The 26,831-nt window shown below is 37.4% G+C and overlaps 1 protein-coding gene and 1 pseudogene across 1 annotated transcript in view; both read left to right on the top strand.

Annotated features, from left to right (window-relative positions):
• The window catches only part of GIPC2 (GIPC PDZ domain containing family member 2), a 98,930-nt gene that overhangs the window by 21,232 nt on the left and 50,867 nt on the right, over positions 1 to 26,831 (top strand). Inside the window, exons 2-3 of the mRNA XM_007978203.3 lie at positions 10,836 to 11,021; positions 24,941 to 25,121. Of these exons, the coding sequence (XP_007976394.2) occupies positions 10,836 to 11,021; positions 24,941 to 25,121 (367 nt within the window). The remainder of the gene's footprint in view (positions 1 to 10,835; positions 11,022 to 24,940; positions 25,122 to 26,831) is intronic.
• On the top strand, positions 20,800 to 22,011 carry LOC119625905 (translocon-associated protein subunit gamma pseudogene; annotated as a pseudogene).

Here is a 26,831-nt window from a genome sequence, read left to right as displayed (position 1 = left end):
GAGTAGCTGGGATTACAGGCATCTGGCACCACACCTGGCTAATTTTTGTATTTTTAGTAGAGATGGGCTTTCACCATGTTGGCCAGGCTGGTCTTGAACTCCTGACCTCAGGTCGTCTGGCTTGCTTCAACCTCCCAAAGTGCTGGGATTACAGGCATGAGCCACCACGCCTGGCCCCTGTAGCACATTTTTATGATGCCTTTTATGTGTTTTAGTTTAGAAGAAACATCTTTCTCTCTCAAGATGTTTGATAGTTTCTCAGGTGGTCCATATTTTCCCCATAGAGTGCTCACCTCTTTCTGTCAGAATTCCTGTCGTAGGGCGTAGTAAGGAATAGACTGTCTTCCCCCATCACTCCCTCTTGTCACCTGAATGGCTCACCATGCTTGCTTTCCAATTTTCCATGATTCATTTGGGTGGTTTTTAAATATCACAGTCTCTTCAGACATTTCATTGTAGGGGTTAGAATTCAGCCTTGTGGGCCAAAATGAACACAGTGCTCTGTGAACTTCTGCCCAACAAATTTTAAAGTTTAAGAATCCTTTTGAGGTCTAATGGCAATCTTTTACAAGTTATATTTGTATATTTGTTTGGTAAATTGGAACATTTAATCTACTAATCTCTTTACTAATAATTATAATGTATAATTATGATGTTTTGTAAACCATCCTATTCCAGCATATAAAATGTCCCCTGTTCTAGGCTCTCCTTGCCTGTTTAGAATCTCTTCCATCTTTAGTGTTAAACAAGAGGAGGCTTTTAAGAAGATAAGTGGTTCAGAAAGCATGGAAAATTTGACAGCACCCGACAGGGGGAAATAGCAGTGATTTATGATGTCTTTCAAATTGGCATGCAATGTTGCAGCATTATTAGACTAGGTTAAGCTCAGGTATCTCCTCTGAGTGTAAAAAGATTGTGGGAGAGGATGATATATATATGGCTATATGCATTTGATTTATTTTATTTGTTGGTTTAGTGTTTGTGTAATGTCCACAAAAGCAAGACTTATACCTATTCCAATTCTTTATCCTTTTCTTGTGTCTCAAGGATTGCTTTGGGATTTTGATTTTCTTGGATGCACAGTTCCCTTTATTAGATTGCATTAGTAAAAAAAATGTTCTTTTGGTTATTCTGGGAAGTCATTTGGTAGATTCAAAATATGAATTTGACTGTTTTTCTTTTTTTGGATAGAATTCTTATTTGTCATATTATTTTATGCATTAGTAATACTGAAAAAAGTAGTTCTACTGGAGAAGAGTACAAAGAGTGATGATTCACCTTTTATTTAAGGCTTGCCACTGCTGACCCAGGGCAGCTAATTTAGAAGTGAATCATTTATAGAAAGTTCTACACAGTTCAGGACAGGGCTTTATACAATATGCTCATGAAGGTCTAAATAGAGCATACGGTATCATGTTTCTAAATACCTGTCTTGACGCCAGTTTTATATCTTTTCCAGCCTGTGAAACTTGTTTCTAGATGACTGTAGCTATTGACAAGATGAAGTCAAAGGCACTGTATATATAAAATGACGCATATTTAAAAACAAATCCTAGAAATTTAGTACATGCATTATACTGGGAAAATAATAGGCTGAGATTTTAAATTACTGTGTTTATAATACAAAGAAACAAATGTAACTAGTCATTTTTAAAACTAGTGGGAATAAATTTTAAAATCATTTATAATAACTTAAATAATATGTTATTGCTGTTTTTACTGTATAATATGTTTGGCTTTTAAAATCTAATTATAAATAGTTATTTTATGCAAACGTCTTGCTCCGTTTAGAAAGTGAGGGATTTATTAAATGAGCACAATGTATTTGGCTCCACATAGAGTATAAAACTGTATAGTCTCTTCTAGAAGGATTTTTTTTGCTCCTCCTTCTCTTCTTCCTTGTCCTCTCCTTTTTCCTCCTCCTTCGTTCTCGTTCTTCTTTTTCTTTTTTCTTCTTCTTTCTTCTTTTCTTTTTTCTTCTTCTTCTTCTTCTTTTTTTTTTTTTTTTAAGAAAAGAAGAGGTCCTACTGAGTAGCCCAGGCTCTCTCGAACTCCTGAGCGCAAATGATCCTCCCACCGTGGCCTCCTGAAAAGCTGGGACTACAGGTGTGTGCTGTCATGCCTGTCTTCTAAAACTTTTAAATTCAAAGCTGAGTTTATATTTACATCACAGCTACAGTACCATGGGTTAGAAAAAGCCTGAATTCTAGTTCTGACTTTGTCGTTCACTAGCTATGTGACCCTACACAAATCACTTAACATGTCTGAGCTGGTTTTCTTCTCTGCACAGGGCATATTGATACTTGTCTTCATGACCTGACTCACAAGGATTTAGTTCAGCTAATGCATTAGGAAGTGACCAGTAACTTAGACATCCCCACACAGATAATAGGTGTCAGAGAGGCATTGCTGGGAAAACACCTTGGAGTTGGACAACCAGGGTTGGAGTCTCAGTTACATCAATTACTATATATATGTGACCCTACACAAGCCATTCTCCCCTCTAAAACTTTGTTTTCTAATCTATAAAAAAAATGGTATTATGATACATCTCACATAAAATTGTTGTTGATAATTAAATGAGGTAACATGAAAGTAGCTGGTATGTTAAGTAATCATTGTTTCTTGGACCTTAATGTTGACTTTGAAAAAAATCCTTGCTGACCTTCCTCTTCCCAGCTCATTTGCTTACACGATACAGCACTTCACTGGAAGTGGGAGCCAGTATCCAAACTGTACAGATAAGAGAGACAAGCAGTTGCCCAGTCTATGCATATAATTGAAGACTAGTTTGAGTTCTAGAAGTTCCTTGATATGACACATTTACCAAATATTTTGGGGATGATTATGTAGCATAAGACACTCAGAGCTTTTTGGAAGAGTTTTGAGCAATGTAATTCTGTTCCTGTGGCTTAGGCAGAGCTGATCCTTTCTTTTCAAGCACTTAGGGTACATGACTATTTTTTTCTCCCCCATAATTATTTTATTCTTAGTTTCAGATTGTTTTTAATTCCTATAACTTTAAGGACAGTAATTTAGATGGAGGTCAAATAATCATTTTTTTTTTCCTCTTTGAGGAAAAGTCTCTGAGAGTTAGATAATAAGAACAACCCAGATAAAACCTTAGTCACTAACAAAGGAACCAGAATCCAGGTGGTTTTCTTATGTATAAATATGTGGTACTAACTCCTGAGGAAAGTACGGTTTCTTTTCTCTCTTTTTTTCTTTTTTTTGAGATGGAGTCTCGCTCCATCACCCAGGCTGGAATGCAGTGATGCGATTTCAGCTCACTGCAAGCTCTTCCCCCCAGGTTCACACCATTCTCCTGCTTCAGCCTCCCAAGTAGCTGGGACTATAGGTGCCCACCACCACTACACCTGGCTAATTTTTTTGTATTTTTAGTAGAGATGGGGTTTCACTTTGTTAGCCAGGATGGTTTTGATCTCCTGACCTCGTGATCCGCCTGCCTTGGCCTCCCAAAGTGTTAGGATTACAGGCGTGAGCCACTGTGCCCGGACTTTTTTTTTTTTTGAGACGGAGTATCACTCTGTTGCCCAGGCGGGAATGCAGTGGCCCGATCTCAGCTCACTACAACCTTCACCTCCTGGGTTTAGGCAGTTCTCCTGCTTCAGCCTCCTGCGTAGCTGAGACTACAGGTGCACGCCACCACATTTGGCTAATTTTTAAATTTTTAGTAGAGATGGGGTTTCACCATGTTGGCCAGGCTGTTCTCAAACTCCTGACTTCAAATGATCCACCCGTCTTGGCCTCCCAAAGTGCTGGGATTTCAGGTGTGAGCCATCACACCCGGACTTTCTCTTTATTTCCTATAATGACATTGGCTGATATTTCTATAATGTTTATTTGAGATATAGTTTAAAAAAGTAAGCAAAATTTTGGGGGTAGATTGAGATGTAGGAGGGTAGTCATATAAAAATAATAATACTGCTTATGTTTAAAATCACATATACAAATAATATAACTCTAGCTGCATAAGCCCATAATTTGTTCAGAGATCTTTGAAACATGTAGAATCTTTGGCCAGCTCAGTTCCTGTTTAAGGAAAGCATTCAACAAAAGAAACTTGAAAGTGGACTTCCTGGAGTTTTAAACATGAATTTGATGTGTTTTGGGAGAGATTTGTTAACCTGTTTGTGGACCAGAATATCTTTTGAAACGCTAATGACAAATGATTTATTTAATGCTATTCACAAAGCACATTGTGGAGTATATAATGGTGCCACCAGAGAAAAAGCAATATTAATTGATATTAATGGCTCTGTGCGATAGTTCATACTTTTATCTTCCTAGCCATATTGAGTTTCAATGATGAATAATCATAACCATGTGGTAAGAATTTGAAAATACTGAAGAAAGTAGCAATTTAATATAAATGCACAGCAAGAAAATTGTCTGCAAGTTATCCTTCAACCACAGCAAAAGTTGAAGGATAATTTTTTTATGAGGAGAAATGCAGTCTATCCTGGTTATGATATTAAAAAGGAGCAAAATCTGATACTTCAGGAAAGTTCATGCACTTTAAGAAGCTTTCAAGCATAAATATAAATATCATTGTTCAAAAAGCCTTGTATTGCAAGAATAATAATAAAAACCTTTAAATTGAGCCTTTTTATTGATTTACTGATTTTTTAGAGGTAAGATCTTGCTTTGTCACCCAGGCTAGAGTGTAGTAGCACATAGCACATAGCTCACTGCACTCTTGAACTCTTGGGCTCAAGCAATATTCCTGCCTCAGTCCTAAGTAGTTGCGGCTACAGGCATGTGTCAGATAACTTTTTATTTTGTTTTATTTTAAGAGATGTAGTCTCGCTGAGGCGACCAGGCTGGTTTTGAACTCCTGACCTTAAACAATACTTCCACTTCAGCCTCCTGAGAGCTTTTTAGTTTAAAAAGTATACACTATACATTACAAAAATGGTCATTTTTTGTAATGACCATTTGATGTAGACCAAACTTTAATAATGCCACAATTTACATGAGGATCAAGGAGGTCAAATGACTCAACTAAACCCCCTGAGATAATTGGAACTAGATCCAGAACTCTTAACTCTTAATCCATTATTTTCATCTCTTACATTTCTTTTTCTCTTCTTCCTATTTAACACATTACAAATATGAGACTGTTCTAGTCTATCAATTTATTTATTTTACTGATATTGGAAGTAAGGAGGAGGGATTGTCTGAAATTTTTGTTAGGGGTGATAGAATATGAAATTAGGGTGCCATAATACCTCAGTGGATTAAAAGAAACACAGTTCACCATGTACTTTAGATATTTTTTAAAGGATAAAATGAGATGGTAGGCAGAAAGAGCTTTTAAATTATGAAGAATTATAAAGATACAAGGCATAATGATTCTATCAGTTAGGAACCTTTTAGTTGAAAGTAACAGAAAATCCAACCCAGGATGACTTGGTGAAATTTATTGACTCATGTAACTAAACATTCTGGGATAGGACTGTGTATCAGATAGTGTGTTTTCAGCTGCAAGTAACAGAAAACTACTTACTCAAACTGGCTAAAACAAGATGACTTATTATTTTACATAAAAGAGAGCTGTGTATGGTGGCTTGTGCCTGTAATCCCAGCACTTTGGGAGGCCAAGCAGGAGGATCGCTTAGGCCCACGAGTTTGAGACCAGCCTGGGCAACATGGTGAGACCGTGTCTCTATGAAAAATAAAAAAATTAGCTGTGTGTGGTAGTGTGTGCCTGTGGTCCCAGCTACTAGGGAGGCTTAGGCAGGAAGATCACTTGAGCCTGGGGGGTTGAGGCTGCAGTAAGCCATGATCACGCCACTGTGTTCCAGTCTTGGTGACAGAGTGAGACCCTGTCTCAAAATAAATAATAGAGGTAGAGTGGGCTCCAAATTGGTTAACTGAGCAACTCACCGATGTCACCAAGGACTTAGGTTTATTTCATTTTTTTGCTTTGCCATTCTTGGTATCTTTCTCAGCTGGCAGGAAGATGGTGGTAGAAATTCCTAGACCACACACAGATAAAGCAACATACAGAGGAAGAAAGGGACCATCTCTTTCTGTGTTTCTTTGTTAGGCGTGAAAAAATCTTTTCCAGAGCTTCCTGGGCATCTTCCTCCTATGTCTTATAGGCTAGCATTGGGCTACATGCTTACACCTAAACCACCACTTAGGCTAGTTCACTTTTATGCCTGGAACAGGGGATGTGAGTCATTTTCCTCCAAGGTGCTTGCAATCTGTACACATCTGGGAATTGTGTTAAGAGGGGCAAAGAGTGGACAGTTTCCAGTGTCCACCCCTGACTGTCTTGAAGTAAGACTGGAACCAGAGGCTCTGCTTTCCTCATGTCAGCGTTGTTGCCAGGACCACTCTTCTAATGTTTGCAGTGATAACTGCAGTCATTTTAGACTTCATATAATTTAGAAAAAGTGAGGGAGAAAGAACCACCATTTGGTAGCTTCTATGGAAAAGAGAAGAGGATTCTTTCCCCAAACCCCCTGTAAGTTCATTCTTGGATTTTCTTGGCCTAAATTGGTAGTCATTAAGCAATTTAAACCTGAGGATGTGGTCACTCCCACTCAAGCTACCATATGGCTTAAAATGGGGAAGAGAAGTTTCCCAAGGACAATTAGGGGAAAACGGAATAGATACCGAAGATGTTGATGTCTAGCACAATAATGACAATTCAGGGCCCTCCATCTTCTGGCCCTAAAAGGCAATAGCTTTCTCCTTTAATTAGTCTGTCTTCCATATAGATAAGGCAGAGTGATAAGCATGCAGTCCCCAATCTTTATGCACTGGGGACTGGTTTTATGGAAGACAATTTTTCCATGTATTGGGGCAAGTGGGATGGTCTCGGGATAAAACTATTCCACCTCAGATCATCAGGCATTAGATTATCAAAAGGAGCAGGCAATCTAGATCCCTTGCATGTGCAGCTCACACTAGGGTTCATGCTCCTATGAGAGTCTAATGCCACTGCTGATCTGACAGAAGGCTGAACTCAGTCAGTAATGCTTGCCTGCCCACCACTCACCTCCTGCTGTGTAGCCTGGTTCCTAAGAGGCCAAAGGCTGGTACCAGTCTGCAGCCTAGGTGCTGGGGACCCCTGCAATAAGACAAATAAGACTAATAAGACAAAATCCCTACCTACTAAAATTTTTTTTTTTTTTTTTTTTTTTTTTTTTTTTTAAGTAGAGTCTTGCTCTGTCACCCAGGCTGAGGTGCAGTGGTGCAATCTCAGCTCACTGCAACCTCTGCCTCCTGGGTTCACGCGATTCTCCTGCTTCAGCCTCCTGAGTAGCTGGGATTACAGGTGCCTGCCACCATGCCTGGCTGATTTTTTTTTTTTATTTTTAGAGATGGGTTTTCACCATGTTGGCCAGGCTGGTCTCGAACTCCTGACCTCAGGTGATCTGCCTGCCTTAGCCTCCCAAAGTAATCCCAAAGCCTGGGATTACAGGCATGAGTCACTGTGCCCAGCCTAAAGACATGACTTTCTAAAACTGAACTGCCCAGTATTGTAACCACTAGCCGAATTTGGATACTGAGCACTTTAAATGTAGCTGATTCTTCCAAATCGAGACGAGATGTAAGGGTAAATACATGCTGGATCTTAAAAACTTAATTAACAAAATGTAAACTGTCTTAATAATTTTTATATTGATTATATGTTGAAATGACAATTTTGGATATACTGGGTTATATAATTGTAAATTAAATTAATTCAGCTACTTCTTACTTTTGTTGCTGTGACTATTTGAAAATTTAAAATTATTTAGCTTACATTGTATTTCTATTGGGCAGTGATGCTCTAGAAAATGAAATAGTCATGGGTACTACATCAGTTGTGGAAATAGGCAATGATGGCAGTAAAGCAACAAATGTAGATTACCCCAGAAGGTGTTAAGGATTTCATTTTACAGTGAAAAACATCATTAAGATTACGTCTACTGAATCAGTCCTTTTCCTTATGTTCTGTGATACCTTGTTATGAGTTTACTTTCCAGATCTTTTTTGATTTAGTTTAGTTTGTCCATCAGAGAGTGTTTTATGTATATATACAAATATATATATATACACACACAAAAACGTTAAATGCTGCCCTTCACTGCCTGTTGTGTAGCGTACTTAGATTCTGGAAGCAAATATTTCTTAGAGGAGCATTGATAATATGGCCACTTCACTGTTAATTTTATTGTTTTCTTCTCTGTCATATGAGTATGAGGGAGGGTATGAAAGCTCACAGTAGATTCTTGAGGTTCCTTTTGATTTAAATGTTCATTGCCTTTTGATGAGCGGATGAGCAGGAACTTTGCATTCTTTAGAAACTAGTGTATCACTTCCTTATTTTGCAGTTCAAAATATAAAATCTTTGAGAATGCTTGAATTTCTAGACCTTTATCACATACTTAGAGGTATATTTGCTGATAGTTGTGCATTGATACCGTGATAGCTTCTTATTCTCCTGTGAAGAACTGATCTGAAGCTGTGGAGCTTTAGTTACCTGCTGCTCTTATTCCACCTTGCAGTGGCTATCACATTCCTACAGGTTTTCAAAACAGCTTCCCATGGAGCTCCATTCACTGAAAGATATAGCTGGCTCCATTCCTTCCAGAAGAAAGAAACTAATGCCCTGCTTGCCAACTTTTGGCTGTCTAGAATGGAATGTTATTCTGCACAGGAGGAAGCACGATAGAAAAAGGGTTCTTCTACCTGCAGGAAATCTAATGTTTGCTCTGTAGTGAAGCATGTAAAAAGTTGAAAGAAAGGAAGCAAAGGAAGAGGCTTGGTCATTAGAAGTTCAGTTTGTGTGAGATTTCCTTTTTTTTCTTTTTGTTTTACTCTATCCTGTTATACCATCATTGTATTTTAATGTTTTTTTTTTTTTTTTTTTTTTTTCCTACCTAATGGGCAAATTGCTTTTATACTGGTGGTGTTTGGGACCCACTATGAATACCATGGAGAGACTCACTGGAAAAAAAAAAAAAACAAAAAAACAAACAAACAAAAAAAACCAGAGAAGGTGAAAAACGTTGTTTCTTCTACTTACTTCCCATCATTTTGTGAAGGAGAGTCAGAAAAGCTGTTTTCTACACATACTCCCTTTCCCCTCTACTCATTCACAGTGATTTTTGTCAGCAAGCTAATATGCCATTGATTTTACAGTCAGGATCAGAAATATGCACCTTTCTTGACTTAACTGACTTTTTCTCCCTGAAAACAATATCATTTTTACATTAGAGAATATTTGCAAAAACTTATTATTCACAAAGCTGAATGTATTTTGCACTTGCCGGGAACATAAAGGGTTAAACTGAAGACTCAACAAAGACTGGGATGAAAAGAGGACAAGGTGGGGGCCATAGTTGTTCCCTGTAGGCATTCACTATTTTGTAGCCAGTGGCCCTTTTTTTTTGTCCTCATCACTAGCTCCTTTAACACACCTCTGGGATTTGCTCTGAGCTTGGCTGAACATTCTTAACCTTTGATTGTATAGCAGGGAGAGCTTTATTTTATGAAGCTCTTCTGATTCAGACACATTTTGACATGGCCTAAAAAGCCATTCAGTAAGTAGTAAGTGCACCCTATTTCTGAGCGGGATGCAGATTATGGATGTGTTAAGGCTCAATCAAGGTTCTGGTAGGAACTGGGACTGGTGTGAAACTCCAGGATACTGGGAGAGGGTTGAGAGTGAGGCCTGAGGTCAGGACCTGGGATGGAGGAAGAGGCTTGCAATGTCTATGGTGGACATTACCTGATAAATTTCATTTAGTCATTTTGGCATGAAACAGCCATATTAAAATGCCCTTTTCTGGCTTGTTAAATAGAAGCTACTCAATGCATGTTTGTTGAACTTAGCTTCTTAACCGATGGTATCTTTTCAACCCTGCTTCTCTTCTGTAATTTGGGCCCCACAAGTTACCCAGATTATGGCTGACAAACTTGAGTAGCACTGCACATTTTAGTCAAATGAGTCATATTTTTGAAGGAAAATGAGGTCAAAGAAAGACTTGCTGTACATAAAAAGCCCCTTTGAAATCCCCACACAACTTTTTACCATTTGGTTTCTTTTTTGCTCTCTTTTTGCTGTCACACGAATTGGTACAAGTTGTTTTAAAATCTCCAGACCTCAATTCCATGATCCCCATCCCCCTTTTTTTAAATTAAGGGTTTGGGTTAATAGTCTTTAAAGTCCATTTTAGTTAAAAAAAAAACAAAACTGATTTTAATACCTCGTTCACTAATTAAATTGCTTTTTTTTAGTCACTATGATGCAAGATAAATAAATTTATCTATATTTAAAAAATGTATTTACCAACTTTCAAATATAGGCTTGCCTATATTTTCATTGTAGTGTGTGCATGATGCAGACCTTTGGGACTATAGCCTTTGATTTCAGCTTGTAAAATGTCAGGTCCCTTGGCATAAACCACTTTGAAATTGGTGAGACCTGAACTCAAATCCTTGGCTCTGACAAGTACTGGCTGTGTGACCTTAGGCAAATTACTTATTTTTACCAGGCTTCAGTTTCCTCATTTGTAATATGGTGATACTAATGAACTTTATAAAGTTACTGTAAAGATTAAGTGAGATAATGGGATATAAATTGTCTAGCGTGAAGCCTGGCCTACAGGAAACCCTCAATACATGTTACCTAATGCTACTGTCTGAAACTGTGTCCCAGAATCTCTCTAGCCAACATAAAAGCACATTTTATGATGTAACTCTTTACATTGTAAATTGAGGAGTATTCCAGTCAATAAATATTTATAAATAAATAAACAGTCAGATGTATTCCAAGTGGAAATGGACCTGACATTTTAATTTCTTTGCAGATCTTATATTGCACTTTAAACACACCTAGAATTGACATGGAAAGACTCCTAGGAGGACAACTAGGACTAGAAGATTTCATATTTGCCCATGTGAAAGGAATCAAAAAAGAAGTGAATGTGTGTAAATCTGAGGATTCACTTGGTGTCACCATTACAGATAATGGTGTTGGCTATGCTTTTATAAAGGTAAGTTTTAAAAAATCACAGTGTAACCTAATTGAGGATAACATTTAAGAAAATCTACCAGGCCAAAGAAAGTTAGAAATGATCTTCAGAGTGAGAGCCAGTTCAGCAAGGATGCATGAATTAGTAATGTTTCACTTTCATTTGAAAAATGTTCAGACATCAGTTTGTGTTTACTATTTTCTTAATTTCTTCCCTTTAGTTTAAACTTCCCCTAGAATTTGGAACTAACTGAAAGGAAAGTCTAACCCTGGTGCCTACTTATTATCCATGTAAGCTTTTCCATGTCTGTAGGTTTTAACATCTGATGAATTTCAGGCTTATTTCCATTGAATTAGTGTTATTTCCAGCTGTTCATACTTTTGACTGCCTTATTCACTTCTTTAAAAGTGCTGTTCAAAATTTTAGGAAGTATGTAAAGTTGGATCTCTGTATCTGTAGGTTCTGTATTAGTGGATTCAACCAACCACAGATTGAAGATAGTTGGAAAACATGGCATCTGTACCGAACATGTGCAGCCTTTTTTCTTGTCATTATTTCCTGAACAATATGGTACAACTGTTTACATAGCATTGCCATCGTGTTAGGTATTATAATCTAGAGATGATTTAAAATATATAGAAGGATGTAGATAGGCTATATGCAAATACTACACTATTTTATACCAGGGACTTGAACATCAGTGGAATTTTGGTATTGATGATGGGTCCTGGAATCAATCCCCCATGGATACTGAGGGCCAACTGTAATTTCTTTATTCAAATACAAAGAGAGCAACACAGAGCTTCAAAGGCAAGAGAAAAGTTTAAAATGGTGTGAAAATAAGAACTGAGGAGAAAAGTAAACTCATCTCTTAAAAATAACAATGCTATTATTGTAATAGTTATAATAATAACGGACTTATGTTGAATGCATATACTAGGCACTTTGCATACAATTTCTCACTTAATTCTCACAATTCTATTTGGTTGGTGTAATGTTTTTTCTTTGTATTTTTTTTTGTTGCAGTATAAGACATTTTTAATGTACAGCTTAATGAATGTTTACATACTCACCCCTGTTTAACCATCACCCAAATCAGGATAAATTGCATTTCTGCCACCCAGAAGGCTCATTTGTGCCCCTTCCGAGTCAATAATCTTTCTCTGCAAAGTAGCCATTATTCTGGCATCTATTGCCATGAACTTCATGTAATCATATATACTCTACTATTTTTGGCTTCTTTTGCTCAAAAAGATGCCTATGAGATCCATGGATAGGTACTATTTCCAACCCTGTTTTACAGATGTGGAAACAGGATCAGGAAGGTTAAGTAGCTTGCCCAAAGTTAAACAGCTGGACAAATTCAGGATTTGGATCTATGAGGTCTGACTTCAGAGCTGGCACTTCTACTCACTCAGCTAATAATTAATGATAGACTTCATGCAACAGGGAATATTTTATGCCTTTATTTTGTCCAAATCTTGATTTGCTGATGCATTATCACCATTAAATAATCTTAGGGAAGTTATCTTCTTAACTGACTGTAAATGGGACTTTCGCTTCCCACTTGATAGAATGGCTATTTTTAGCTCTGCAAAAGATATGACTGTGCTGAAGGTTGTGTGAGTGACCAAATGGAAAATCTGTGACTGGGAAAGTCATATGGGATTATCCAAGGGAAGCTCAGGACATGAGGCATAGGCAGCAGAGAAGGGCTTGGAAATTTCACAGACGTGTGGATTTTTAAAATCTTAGCCTCTGACATTCGGAGCTTGTCTTTCTATTTTTTAAAAAAATGCTTTGTCAAACATGTGCTTGCCTCAGAGTACTAGTCACTAACCCTGTGGAGACATAGGACATGTTAGCAAAGGAGAAAGCAAGGCATAATCTAAACTGCCAACATATTGTTCAACTTAGAAGAGAGATGCATATTACACTGTACACATGGTTGATGAAATTTTTTAAAAACTGGGAGAGGATAATTTCAAACTTATATAAAGATTGCAATAATAATACAAAGAACTCCCATACATCATTTATCCAAATCTCCAATTTTTACCATTTGCTGCGTTTGAGTTTTTTGTTCTGTCTTATACACACACACATATGTACTCTTTGCCCCTTAGTACTTCAGAGTGTAATTACTAAGAACAAGGATATTCTCTTATATATAACTACAGTACAGTAATGAAATTCATACAGTCTGATATTGATATAATACTTTAATCTATAGTTCACATTATAGGCTTATCAGTTGTCCTAATTGTGTTCATTATTTTCCCCTCATACAGGTCCAATTTAGGATCATGTATTTCATTTATGTCTTTTTAGTCTTCCTTAATCTAGAATAGTTCCTCAGCCTTTTATAGGATGTCCTTGAATTTGGGTTTTTCTGATGTTTCCTTATGTTGGTAAATAGATTGTGCATTTTTGGCAGGAAAATTACATAAGTGATGCTGTGTCCTTCTCAGTGCAGCACATCAGAAGGTACGTGATACTGGTTTGTCTCATTGTTTGTGACGTTAATTTTTGTCACTTGTCTGAGGTAGTGTCCACCAGTCTTTTTCACTACAAAATTATTTCCCTTTATGATAAGTAATTGTGGAGAGATGCTTTGATATCATGAAAATATCCTGTTTCCTTACTTGCATGGCACAAATTTAGTATCTGTTGATGAGTCTTGCTTAAATTAATTTTTCCTATAATGGTGGAAAAAATGATGATTTTTATAATTCCGTCACTCCTTATATGTTTCTCTGAAAGCATTTTATGATAGGGAAAAAGCTGCCCTTATTTATTGTCAACATGGGTACATGACTTTATATTTTACTCAATGGGTTATAGTCTATTATTATCCATTATATTGATGCTCAAATTTCCTGAGACTTGGCCTGCAGGAACCCCTGTAAGTGGGCCCCCATGTCCTTTTTACATGGCTCCTGTCATTTTGTTGAGTAGGTTCTTACTTTCTAGAACACAACAAGATGTTCTTGTATCTCCTTTTCCCCAGGCCTAGAATCAACTATTTCTCTTAGAAGCTCTGATTTTTACTAGAGATTGATAGTCAAGTTCTGGTGTTAGCTATGCTCATACATTGAAGTCAAGTTCTAGTGTTAGCCATGCTCATACATTGCTACTGGAGTGCATTATTTCTAGATCCTTTCAGTGGTAGAATTAGAGAACGTGTTTATTAGAAGTTATGAATTGGGCCAGGCATGGTGGCTCACACCTGTAATCCCACCACTTTGGGAGGCTGAGGTAGGTGGATAACTTGAGGCCAGGAGTTCAAGACCAACCTGGCCATTATGGTGAAACTCCATCTGTACTAAAAATGCAAAAATTAGCTGGATGTAGTGCACACCTATAATTCCAGCTACTTGGGAGGCCAAGACAGGAGAGTCATTTGAGCCTGGGAGGTGGTGGTTGCAATGCTGAGATCGTGTCACTGCACTCCAGCCTGGGCGACAGAGGGAGACTATGTCTCAAAAAAAAAAAAAAAAAAAATGAACTTGTAATGATGCCTCTAATTGTCATCCTGCCCCACAGGGTTATTTCTCAGCTTCTCCATCAAAATTTTTATTGTCAAAGTCATTAAAATATTTACTCATTGTAGATATCTTTCACCTTCCTGGTTAGCTGTATTCCTAGGTATTTTATTTTTTTCGTGACAATTGTGAATGAGATTGTCTTTCGATTTGGTGCTTGGCTTGGCTGTTGGTGTATAGGAATGCTAGTAGGGATTTTTGTATCTTGATTTTGTATCTTGAAACTTTGCTGAAGTTGTTTATCAGCTGAAGGAGCTTTTGGGTCAAGACTATTGGGTTCTCCAGATATAGAATCATGTCATCTGCAAACAGAGATAGTTTGACTTCCTCTTTCCCTATTTGGATGGCCTTTATTGCCTTCTTCTGCCTGATTGCTCTGGCTAGGACTTCCAATACTATGTTAGGTAGGAGTGGTGAGAGAGAACATCCTTGTCTTGTGCTGGTTTTCAAGAGGAATGCTTCTGGCTTTTTTCCATTCAGTATAATGTTGGCTGTGGGTTTGTCATAGATTGGTCTTATTATTTTGATGTATGTTACTTCGATACCTAGTTTGATGAGAGTTTTTAACATGAAAGGGTGTTGAATTTTATCAAAAGCCTTTTCTGCATCTATTGAGATAATAATGTTGTTTTTGTCTTTAGTTCTGTTTGTGTGATGAAGCATATTTATTGATATGATTACATTGAACCAATCTTGCATCCTGGGGATGAAGCCTACTTGATCATGCTGGATTAGCTTTTTGATGTGCTGCTGGATTTGATTTGCAAATATTTTGTTGAGGATGTTTGCATCAATGTTCAGCAAAGATATTGGCCTGAAGTTTTCTTTTTTTGTTGTGTCTCTGCCAGGTTTTCGTATCAGGATGATGGTGGCTTCATAGAATGAGTTGGGGAGGAGTCCCTCCTCCTCAATAGTTTCTGTAGGAAGGGCACCAGCTTTTCTTTGTATATTTGGTAGAATTCAGTTGTGAATCCATCAGGTTCTAGGCTTTTTTTTGGTTGGTAGGTTATTTATTACTCATTCAATTTCATTATTGGTCTGTTCAGGAAATCAGTTTCTTCCTGGTTCAGTCTTGGGAGAGTATATGTGTCCAGGAATTTATTCATCTCTTCTAGTTTTCTAGTTTGTGTGCATAGTGGTGTTTATAGTAGTTTCTGATGGTTATTTTTATTTCTGTGGAGTCAGTGGTTATGTTTTCTTCATCATTTCTAATTGTGTTTATTTAGATCTTCTCTCTTCTCTTCTTTTATTAGTCTAGCTAGTGGCCTATCTTTTTTTTGCGTAAAACCAACTCCTGGATCCATTGATCTTTTGATTTTTTTTTTTTTTTTTTTTTTTTTTTGGTCTTGTTCAGTTCAGCTCTGGTTTTTGTTATTTCTTGTCTTCTGCTAACTTTGGAGTTGATTTGTTTTTGGTTCTCTAGGTCTCTTAGTTGTGATGTTAGGTAGTTAATTTGAGATCTTTCTAACTTTTTTAATGTGGGCAGTATAGTGCTATAAGTTTCCCTCTTAAAACCGCCTTATCAGTGCCCCAGAGATTCTGGTATGTTGTATCTTTGTTCTCATTAGTTTCAAATAACTTCTTGATTTCTGACTTAATTTCACTATTTACCCAAAAGTCATTCAGGAGCATTTTGTTTAATTTCCATGTAATTGCATGGGTCTTAGCAATTTTCTTGACTTGCATTTTTATTGCACTGTGGTTCAAGAGGATGTTTGGTATGATTTCAGTTCTTTTGCATTTGCTGAGGAGTGTTTTATGTCCAGTTATAATATGTGGTCAATTTTAGAGTATATGGCATGTGGTGATGACAAGAATGTATAGTCTGTTGTTTTTGGGTGGAGAGTTCTGTAGAGGTCCTTCAGATCCATTTGGTCCAATGTTGAGTTCAGGTCCTGAATATCTTTCTTAATTTTCTACCTCAATGATCTGTCTACTACTGTCAGTAGAGTGTTAAAGTCTCCCACTATTGTTCTGTGGGAGTCTATGTCTCTTTGTAGGTCTTTAAGAACTTGCTTTATGAATCTGGGTGCTCCTGTGTTGGGTGCATATATATTTAGGATAGTTAGGTTGTCTTGTCAAATTGAACCCTTTTACCATTATATAATGCCCTTCTCTGTCTCTTTTGATTTTTGTTGTTTTGAAGTCTGTTTTGTCTGAAACAAAACAGGGTTAGGATTGCAACCCCTGCTTTTTTCTGTTTTCCATTTGCTTGGTACATTTTTTTCTCCATCCCTTTATTTTGAATCTTGGATGTTATTTTGTGTGAGATGGGTCTCTTGAAGACAGCATACAATTAGGTCTTGGTTCTTTACCCAGCTTGCCACTCTGTGCCTTTTAAGTGTGACATTTAGCCTGTTTACATTCAAAGTTAGTATTGATATGTGTGGATTTGATCCTATCTGTGTTTTATTAGCTGGTTATTATGTTGGCTTCTTTGTGTGATTGCTTTATAGTAACACTGGTCTGTGTGTAAGTATGTTTTGTATTAGCTGGTACAGTGCTCAGAGAAATCAGAGAAGAGACTAACACATGGAAAAATATCTCGTGCTTGTGGATAGGAAGAGTCAATATCATTAAAATGGCCATACTACGTAAATCAATTTATAGATTCAATGCTATTCCTATCAAATTACTGATGACATTCTTCATAGAACTATAAAAAATTATTTTGAAATTCATATGGAGTAACACCAACAAAAAAGCCTGAATAGCCAAGATAATCCTAAGTGAAAAGAACAAAGCTGGAGGCATCATATTGCCCGACTTCAAACTGTACTACAGGGCTACGGTAACTAAACAGCATGGTATTGGTACAAAAACAGGCACATAGAGCAATGGAACAGTGTGAGGAGGCCAGAAATAAGGCTGCACAGCTACAACCACCTGATCTTTAATGAAGCTGACAAAAACAAGCAATGGGGAAGACTCCCTATTTAATGATGCTGGGATAGCCATATGCAGCTAATAAATGATGCTGGCTAGCCATATGCAGAAGACTGAAGCTGGACCCCTCCTTACACCATATATAATAATTAAGAAGAATTAAAGACTTAAATGTAAAATTCAAAACTATAAAAACTCTGGAAGACAACACAGGCAATATCATTCTGAACATCGGAATGGGCAAAGATTTCATGACAAAGACACCAAAGCTATCAGAATAGAAGCAAATATTGACAAATGGGTTCTAATTAAACTTAGGAGCTTCTGCACAGCAAGAGAAACTATCAACAAAGAAAACAGACAACCTACAGAATAGGAGAAAATATTTGCAAACTGTGTATCTGATAAAGGTCTAATATCCAGCATCTATAAGGAAAGTTACCAGAAAAAAAAAGACAACTCCATTAAAAAGTGGACAATGGACATGAACAGACACTTTTCAAAAGCAGACACACATGTGGCCAACAATCATATTAAAAAAAAAAAGCTTAACCTCACTGATCGTTAGAGAAATGCAAATCAAAACCACAATGAGATACCATCTCACACCAGTCAGAATGGCTATTATTAAAAAGTAAAAAAATAAGATGTCGGTGAGGTTGCGGAGAAAAGGGAACCACCCACCATACACTCTTGGTGTGAGTGTAAATTAGTTCAGCCATTGTGGAAAACAGTATGGCAATTCCTCAGAGACTTAAAAGCAGAACTACCGTTTGACTCAGCAATCTCATTGCTGGGTGTATACCCAGAGGATTAGAAAGCATTCTGCCATAAAGACACATACATGTGTATGTTTATTGCAGCACTGTTCACAATAGCAATGACATGAAATCAACCTAAATGCCAATCAATAGCAGATTGGATAAAGAAAACGTGGTACATATACACCATGAATACTATGCAGCATAAAAAAGAGTGAGATCATGTCTTTTGTGGGAACGTGAATGGAGCTGGAGACTATTATCTTCAGCAAACTAATGCAGGAAGGAAGAGAAAACCAAATACTGCATGTTCTCACTTATAACTGGGAGCTAAATGATGAGCACTTATGAACACAGAGGAGGAAACAACAGACACTGGGGTCTACTTGACCCCAGTCATAGTGAGACCCTGTCTCTACAACAAATAGAAAGTCCCTTGACCCCAACATAGTGAGACGCTGTCTCTACAGCAAATGGAAAAAATTAGCTGGGTATAGTGGCATGCACCTATAGTCCCAGCTACTCATGAGGCTGAGGTGGGAGAATTGCTTGAGCCTGGGGAAATCAAGGTTGCAGTGAGCAATGATCGTGCCACCACTCTCCAGCCTGGAAAACAGAGCAAGACACTGTCTCTTAAAAAAAAAAAAATCAAACTATATTTAAAAATTCATTCAGAGATGTGTCACTCCTTCTCCTAACTCTTCTATCTCATTACTTTTCCACACTCCTTAGAGGTAACCGATTTTATTAATTTCTGTTTTATCCTTCCTGTATTTCTTTTTGCCAAGATAAGCAAAATGGAATGTTTCATGAGTTTGCATATCACCATGTGCAGAGACCATGCTGTGTGATTATAATTTTAATGTATGTGCTGCTGAAGTGAGCACTTGATATGTTTTTAACTTGGCTGGAAATAAGAGTAGGTTAAAGTCAGAGTAGGACAGTGTGGTAGGTATTCAAATGAGGGTGGGCATTCCATGGTGAGAGAGGCATTGCAGTGTGGTGCATAGGGGCATGGACTTTAGAATCAGATAGGCCTGCTTTCAGTCTTAGCCAGATCACTTATTTACCAGCTGTGTAACATTGGCCAAGGCATTAAACTTTTCTGAGCCTTCTCTCAAGTGGGAACATTAGCACCTACGTTATAGTATTATTTGGGGTATAAATATAATGACATGCTTAAAATGTCTGCAGTATTCACAATTAATAGCTAATATTTTAATAATCATTCTAATAATAAACCATTACATAATTAGGAAAGATCAATGGCAGAGAAATGCATTTTATAGTTTTGTATGGTTCACACAGATGAAACTCGTTTGTTTGTTTGTTTGTTTTTTGTAGAGACAAGGTTTTGCCATGTTGCTCAGTTGAGCAGGGCTCAAGTGATCCCTTTCTCTAGGCCTCCCAAAATGCTGGGATTACAGGGACGAGCCACCATACATGGCCCAGATGAAACTTTTTAGGTGAAAAAACAACATACTTAAATGTTCATGATTTTAGTATCTAAGTCTCAACATTTCCAAGAACAAAAAGTATGTAAATAACTTAATCAGAAAATTAAGAGCATACATATAATAAAACCTGTGTATAGTTAAGACAGTAGCTGGAAAATGTTTTCTGTAAAGTGCAGATGGTAAATATTTTGTGCTTTGTAGGTCATATGGTCTTTGCTGCAACTACTCAACTAAGCCCGTGTAGCACAAAAGCAGTTACAGATAATACTTCGATGAATGAGCATGCATGTTTCCCACTGAGACCTTACTCGTAGACAATGTAATTTAAATTTCTTATAATTTTCACATCACAAATCTTCTTTTGATTTTTTTCTGAACCATTCAAAAAGGTAAAAACCATTCATAAATCATGGGCCATATAAAAACAGGTGGTGGCCGTGGTGGAGGGTACACACCACCCTGGAGTTCTGCTGTGAGCCATAGTTTGATGACACCTGGTTTAAGAGAAGAGATTTGTACTTTAATTAATTAATTAATTTACTTACTTACTTATTTATTGAGATGGAGTCTTGCTCTGTCGCCCAGGCTGGAGTGCAGTGGTGTGATCTTGGCTCACTGCCTCCTCGGTTCAAGCGATTCTCCTGCCTCAGCCTCCCGAGTAGCTGGGATTATAGGAATGTGCCACCACACCTGGGTAATTTTTGCATTTTTAGTAGAGACAGGGTTTCACCATGTTGGCCAGGCTGGTCTTGAACTCCTGGTCTTGATCTGCCTGCCTCGGCCTCCCAAAGTGCTGGGATTACAAGCATGAGCCACTGCACCCGGCTGAGACTTGTATTTTCAAATTTAAAATAAAAATAAGGATTTATAACATGCAATTAAGAAATGAGCTAAATTGATTTTTAAAAACCCACCTGACTTTGTTTTAAATTGAAATAGTTTGACTAACCACAAAACTGTCATTCTCAGAATATCTCTTACAGACCTTTATGATTTACCATACTTTTGCTTTAGTACAACCACATTTTAGAGTGATCATTTCAAGAAATATGATACTTACATCTTTCTAACATTTTACTTTTTCATTTGCCCAAACTAAGAATCAGCAAGACTGGAAATGTAGGAAGTCAAGGGGGCAGAGGATTATAGGATGGAAGCTAGGATCCGAGCAGAGATCTGTAAAGCCAGAATAGACATGATGATTTGTGAAAACAGATGTTTGAGATCTGGAGACTATGATGAGGTGTTGATGAAAAACAGCTTTAGTAGAAATAAGGAGATGGAAAATGGAAAAATAAGGCTGTCAAAAAAAAAAAAATTCAGAGTTCAAAGGTGATAGATCATTTTGGACATTTATAACCCAAAACTTTGTACTTTAGGTCAGAAGAACTTGGGTTCTATACCTTTTTTAAAGACATTTTTAATTTAAAAAATTATGTCATCTCTGTTTGAGACCTAATTAGGTGTGTTATCTTGGGCAAGCCATGTAATTATTGTGGCTTAAATTCCTCATTCCTTAAATGGAATGATAAATATCCTTTTCCTAGGCTTATTGTGAGGACTGAATGAGATAACTATTTACAACTGTATGACTGTTAGCTTATTATTATGAGCGAGGTTTGAGGACAGTGTTGGAAGGATCAGCAACACAAATCTCAGAGTTGCTGATCATAGCGACTGGACATGCAGCTCAGAGTCTGGTGCTTAAGATTTTAGGGAGAGTGGATCGGATAAGGCAGCCGCAGGGGCGGAGCCAAGGGCCTTTGCCTGGCTTGGCCACTAGCTCTACCTTCCCTGTTCTCACCTCCCTTTCCGCTATAGCTCCCAAAGGCAGCTCCAAACAGTCATCCGAGGAGGACCTGCTCCTGCAGGATTTCAGTGGCAACCTCTCTGCCAAGTCTTTTGCGATCTTTTTCAGGAATGCTTTCGTCGTGTCTGCTATCCCCATCTGGTTATACTGGAGAATATGGCATACGGATCTTATTCAGTCTGCTGTTTTCTATAGTGTGATGACCCTAGAAAGTACATATTTGGTAGCCTTTGCATACAAGAATGTGAAATTTGTTCTCAAGCATAAAGTAGCACAGCAGAGGGAGGATGCAGTGATTCGAAAACTTTCTCAAGCTGATAATAGAAAGATGTCTTGGAAAGAGAAAGATGAAGAATCTTGTGGAAGAAAGAATGAAGTTGCTGATTCTGAAGCTACAACATTTTCCATCTTCTATAACAACACTCTGTTCCTGGTCTTGGTCATTGTTGCTTCTTGTTCATGTTGAAGAATTTCAACCCCACAATGAACTACATTTTGTCCCTAAGTGCTTCATCAGGACTCAACGCCCTCCTGTCTACTGGCTCCAAGTAGACCATGTCAGCTTTATCCCCTGGCTTTGTGTCTATGGGTGGCATGTGGTATATGGAAAAGTAGCAGGGTGCTCAGGGTGGGAGACACACAAGATGTTTTTGTAGTCTAGAGCCTTTAAAAAACCCAACAGAATATAATTCAGTATTTGTTTATTGGCTGTTTTTGACAGATTGTTGAAATTAAATGAATTGAAAGGGGAAAAAAAGATTTTAGGGAGAATGTATGCTGCCCTAGACTTCTGCTGACATCTGTGATGAGAAGGCAGAATTCTCTAAATATATGGGATGAACATAATGGGAGATATTATAATAATGGTCTGAAATTGTTGAAAACTTCTATGTTTAATAACGTAAATCCTGTCTTCCAATAAATAAATAAATCTTCTCTACCTTTTGCAGCATCAAGCTCCAAAGACAGGTGAAAGTTCCTAAGTGTTATAGAGAATAGTATAAATAACTCAGTAAATAAAGTATAGCATTAATGCCTCTTTTTTTTCCTCTTACTCCTTTGCATCTGATTAGTACCTCTGGCAATATTATTAATCTCTGTCAAGTTATTGGATGATTATCAAAGCACATTAGGTTTCAGAAACTTGTCTCCATTGCTCCCGTATTGTTTATTCTACCCACTTTGGAGCCTAAGGCTCAGGTAACCCATAAAATATATAATCCATGTCTTCAACTTTGCTTCCATATCTGGTTCATCTTCTCCAAGTTCCCTATATTGATTTTCCTGTGTCTTCATTCCAGATTCTTATCTGCTGCCTCAGATAGTGACATGTGCTGTGACTTTTCTTTTGCTACCTGGATTCTCACCCTGCTGCCTGCTCTGACTTCTGGTAACTGCCTTTCTCTCCCTCTATTTGGGCACTATTCTGGTTGCTGAAGCATCTCTGGGATTGATGAGGCAGCTCATGGGCCTCTGCAACCCTACATTTCTGTTACTCTGACCTTTAATTCACTGGTGAGATTCAGATATGTCTTCAAAGTCTGTAACTTTTATATAATTCTTATTTAAAATAAAATTGTAACTCTAAATCTTAAGCTAAAAATACTGTGTGGTGAGACTCTGAAATTTGTATGGTGTAGTTGACCAAAGAAAAAAATAAATTCAAGATATGTCAAGAGATAAATTAGAATAAAAGCTAAGAAGAAAAATCAAAGTTAAATATCGATTATTGAATTCTTTGATGAATTGCGAATTGTGGAACAGTATTTAATAGTTTTTTCTTCTTTAGACTTTAGTCTTCTTCAATCTCATTTATTTTTCTGTGACAGTTTAGAAACTCTAGTTGTACTGAGTGGTTCCCATTGTTTCTGTTAGCGATGTAAGTTTAATATGGGTTTCTAATAAAACAATGTCAGGTAGACTATGAAACTTGTGGTTTCTTTGCCTAACTATTTGTAATGACAGTGGGCTCTGTTAAAGTTGGCGTTATTGTGACATTTGCATATAGCATGTTAACAGTCACTGTTAGAATGAATGAACATAGCAATATTCTTAAAATTTGGGGTAAAAAAGAAATCTATTGTGAGTTTTGATTTATAATAATGAAATTTAAATGTTAAAAATGCTTAACCTTCCTAAGTTACTCTTGTTCCTGATGACAATATGATGGAGATGTTGGAGATAGATGAGATCCGTTTTCTCCTAGCTCTTGGACACAATGATCAATCACCCTGCTGATTCAGAAAATGTTATACATCCAACTAGCAAGGGTGGATAATACACAGCCTTTAGTATACAATAGCAGCTGCTCCTGATATTGCTATCATTCCTATGAAGGATTTGGGACTTCTGAGACAGATTATGGCCTTCATTTTGCCCTATTCCTCATCACCATGGAAGAACTTGTACATCCTCTGCAGGGCTGTTTTCTGCAATTCTGGAAGAGTTTTCTGGAGCTCCTGTGCCTAAAATCCTTTCAGAAATTCTTGGGAATACTAGATACCATTTTGAGACTCTACCCTGAGGATGTATTATGGAGAAGTAAGATAAAGAAAGATCAACTTGAAGTTTCTCCTTGGGGTCCCAGATTCTCTTCATCTAAAATACATAAATGAGAAACAATAGCATCAAATCACCCTTACTGGCTCCCAAAATGATAACCATACTTGTCTTTTATTAGGTATCAGGCATCTTAGCTAAGATGGTATTATTCTTTGTGTCTTTGCATTTGTAACTAAATGCAGCCAATTGAAAAAGCTCAAGCTCTATTCTTATGTGATGGGCCTCAATTGAAATAATTCAGTAATCACTTATGAAGGGACTTTGCAGGTACTGTGCTAGGCACAGACATGCAGAGTGAATAAGACCATCTCTGTCCTCAAGGATATTAGTTTAGTAATGGAGACTGAGAAGTAAATGAACAATCACACTGTGGTATGTTGAATCTGGCAAATTACTTGCTCTTCTGAAGCTTTAATCTTCCTGACCTGTGACATGAGAATCTCATAAAGGTTGTTATAATTAAATGAAATAACAAATGTAAAGTGCTTAGTTTAGAGTTCAGCATATACAGCAAAACGTATTGTAGAAACATGAGAGTGGCACCTTACCCATTCTTGGGGGAGTGGGTTGGGGAATGTCAGGAAAAGCTTCCTAGAGGAGGTGGTAACTGTGAGTGAGCTGAATTCCGAATGATAAGGAAGACAAGAATGGTTGGAGGTAAGATAGTGGTTCTTGGTTGCTCAGTCTTCCCTCTCTAACTGAGCATCAGACTGAATTGTTGTCAATACATTGTGTATATATCTCAAAAGCATGAAAAGTACTGTTACCCAGTTTTGTTTTTAAACCTATAGCACCTGTTATTGTCTCCTATCCAAGTACTAACCAGGCCCGAACCTGCTTAGCTTCCAAAATCAGATGAGATTGGTGCATTCATTACACAGTTCTATTTTATATTATGTTATCATTAATTTTCTTTCAGAGAATTAAAGATGGTGGTGTTATTGACTCAATTAAAACAATCTGTGTTGGGGATCATATTGAATCCATAAATGGAGAAAATATTGTTGGGTGGCGTCACTATGATGTTGCTAAGAAGTTAAAGGAATTTAAAAAAGAGGAACTCTTCACCATGAAGTTAATAGAACCTAAGAAGGCATTTGGTAAGTCAGGGGTCGGTGGGTCGGTGTGTGAAATGTTCCCTTTCCCTGATTTTTCTTTCTAAGGGAAATGAGTACTGTGATATGGTGCTTTGTGCTTTTAGTGTCTTCTTATCTAACATATCAGCTAAAAACGTAGAAAATGGTAGCACTACTTATAAGAAAGACAACTATTGAAGGAAGAAAAAAGAAAATTATTGCCTTGTAAAAGGACATTTTCCAAACATTTGAAATTACAAAGTCTAATGTCTAGTGACTGAATTTGATGTGGTTGTTCCTATCTCTGAGAACAACACATTGTATTGTTTTCATTTTGCTGAGCAGTAAGATTTTTGACTGAGCTCTTTAAACCATAATAACTGTTGCTCATGGATCTCAGCAGCAAAAATTGTAGTTATATACAGAATGGTATTTAAAATAGTTATCTATTCCGTTTAAAAGACCTCCTTCCCCAATATCTTTCCTCCATTGACATTTGAATTTGGCAGCGTGGGATGGTATGAAATTATTTCCACTTTGGGGTGACATCTGTACTTGCTTGGTTTTAGCCATGGCAGCTGTATTCCAACTGTTGTTCAATCACCCAGGGCTATCTCATCTACAGAAAAATGTGCCAGCTTCTCTCTTACCACCCAGAACTATTTTAATAAGCCAAACCAAGGCCTAGCATTCATCAGCGTTAAAATATCTTTAGCAGAATCATCTCAGGCTTGCTCTTACTCATCATGACCCCACGCACACTATGTTCTTTCCTTTGTTCACAGAACATAAATATTCCTTTTAGTTTGTCTCTAATGCCGTTTTCTCAGGGCAGTTATTGGAAATAATGGAAGAATGCAGTGGATCTGGGGAATTACGTGTTCTCTCTCTTAGCAAGTAAGTGACAGGTCCTAGGCATATGGAATTAGAATTTTTTCTGTGCTTCAACATGATTCTGCACCATTTAACAGAAATACAAGTGTAGGTTATATTACCTGTGGGAGACAGTTTTCCAGCAGGTGTAAGAAAAAGATGCCTTACCAGTACCTCCTGGAGGGAGCACTCCAGGAACTACCTCTGTAGATGCTGTGATTCTGCCTGGTGCCTTCAGCATCTGAGCTCACTTCTCACAGAGGAAGGAAAGCAGCACTCAGGTTTCTATCCAGTAACTCCTTTCAAGATGGCTTCATTTGGTAACCTGACTCCCCAGATAGCATGGTGAAATAAATTGACAGGGTGTAGATGGTTCAGGATAAATATTCTTATTTGATTTAGACTCTTTGTAAATCAAAGCCATTCTATTAGTACAACTCAAGAAATTATTTTTTTCTGTATTTATCTCTACTATATAATCTGTTTCCAGAGTAAATTTTTCTCTGTTTTTTTCTTCCCCCATTGTCTACATCTAAATCTTTTGGTCCCTATGTCTTTGTAGAAAGTTGGTGGTATACCTTAACTTGGATGCTAGGTTGGTGATGGTCTTAAATGTTACAAAGGTCATTGTATTTAGCTATTATTGCTCCATGATTAGATTTTCCCTTCAATGTTGTAGACACGTGTACAGTCAGTATACTTCACTGCCTTATGTACCTAACTACTATTGAACCGGCTTTCTGTTGCCTCATGAAATCAATGGACACATTTGCAAAGCACCCTGAGTAGGATTTTCCTAATAGAGATATATTATTTGAGCACCCTGAATTCTGGTAGTGCTGTTGGTTAGGACACCCAGAG

This window comes from Chlorocebus sabaeus, chromosome 20 (assembly GCF_047675955.1).
Source record: "Chlorocebus sabaeus isolate Y175 chromosome 20, mChlSab1.0.hap1, whole genome shotgun sequence".
Classification (NCBI taxonomy): domain Eukaryota; kingdom Metazoa; phylum Chordata; class Mammalia; order Primates; family Cercopithecidae; genus Chlorocebus; species Chlorocebus sabaeus.
The sequence above is the reverse complement of the archived record's forward strand: the minus strand, read 5'-3'. Positions and strand labels throughout refer to the sequence as shown.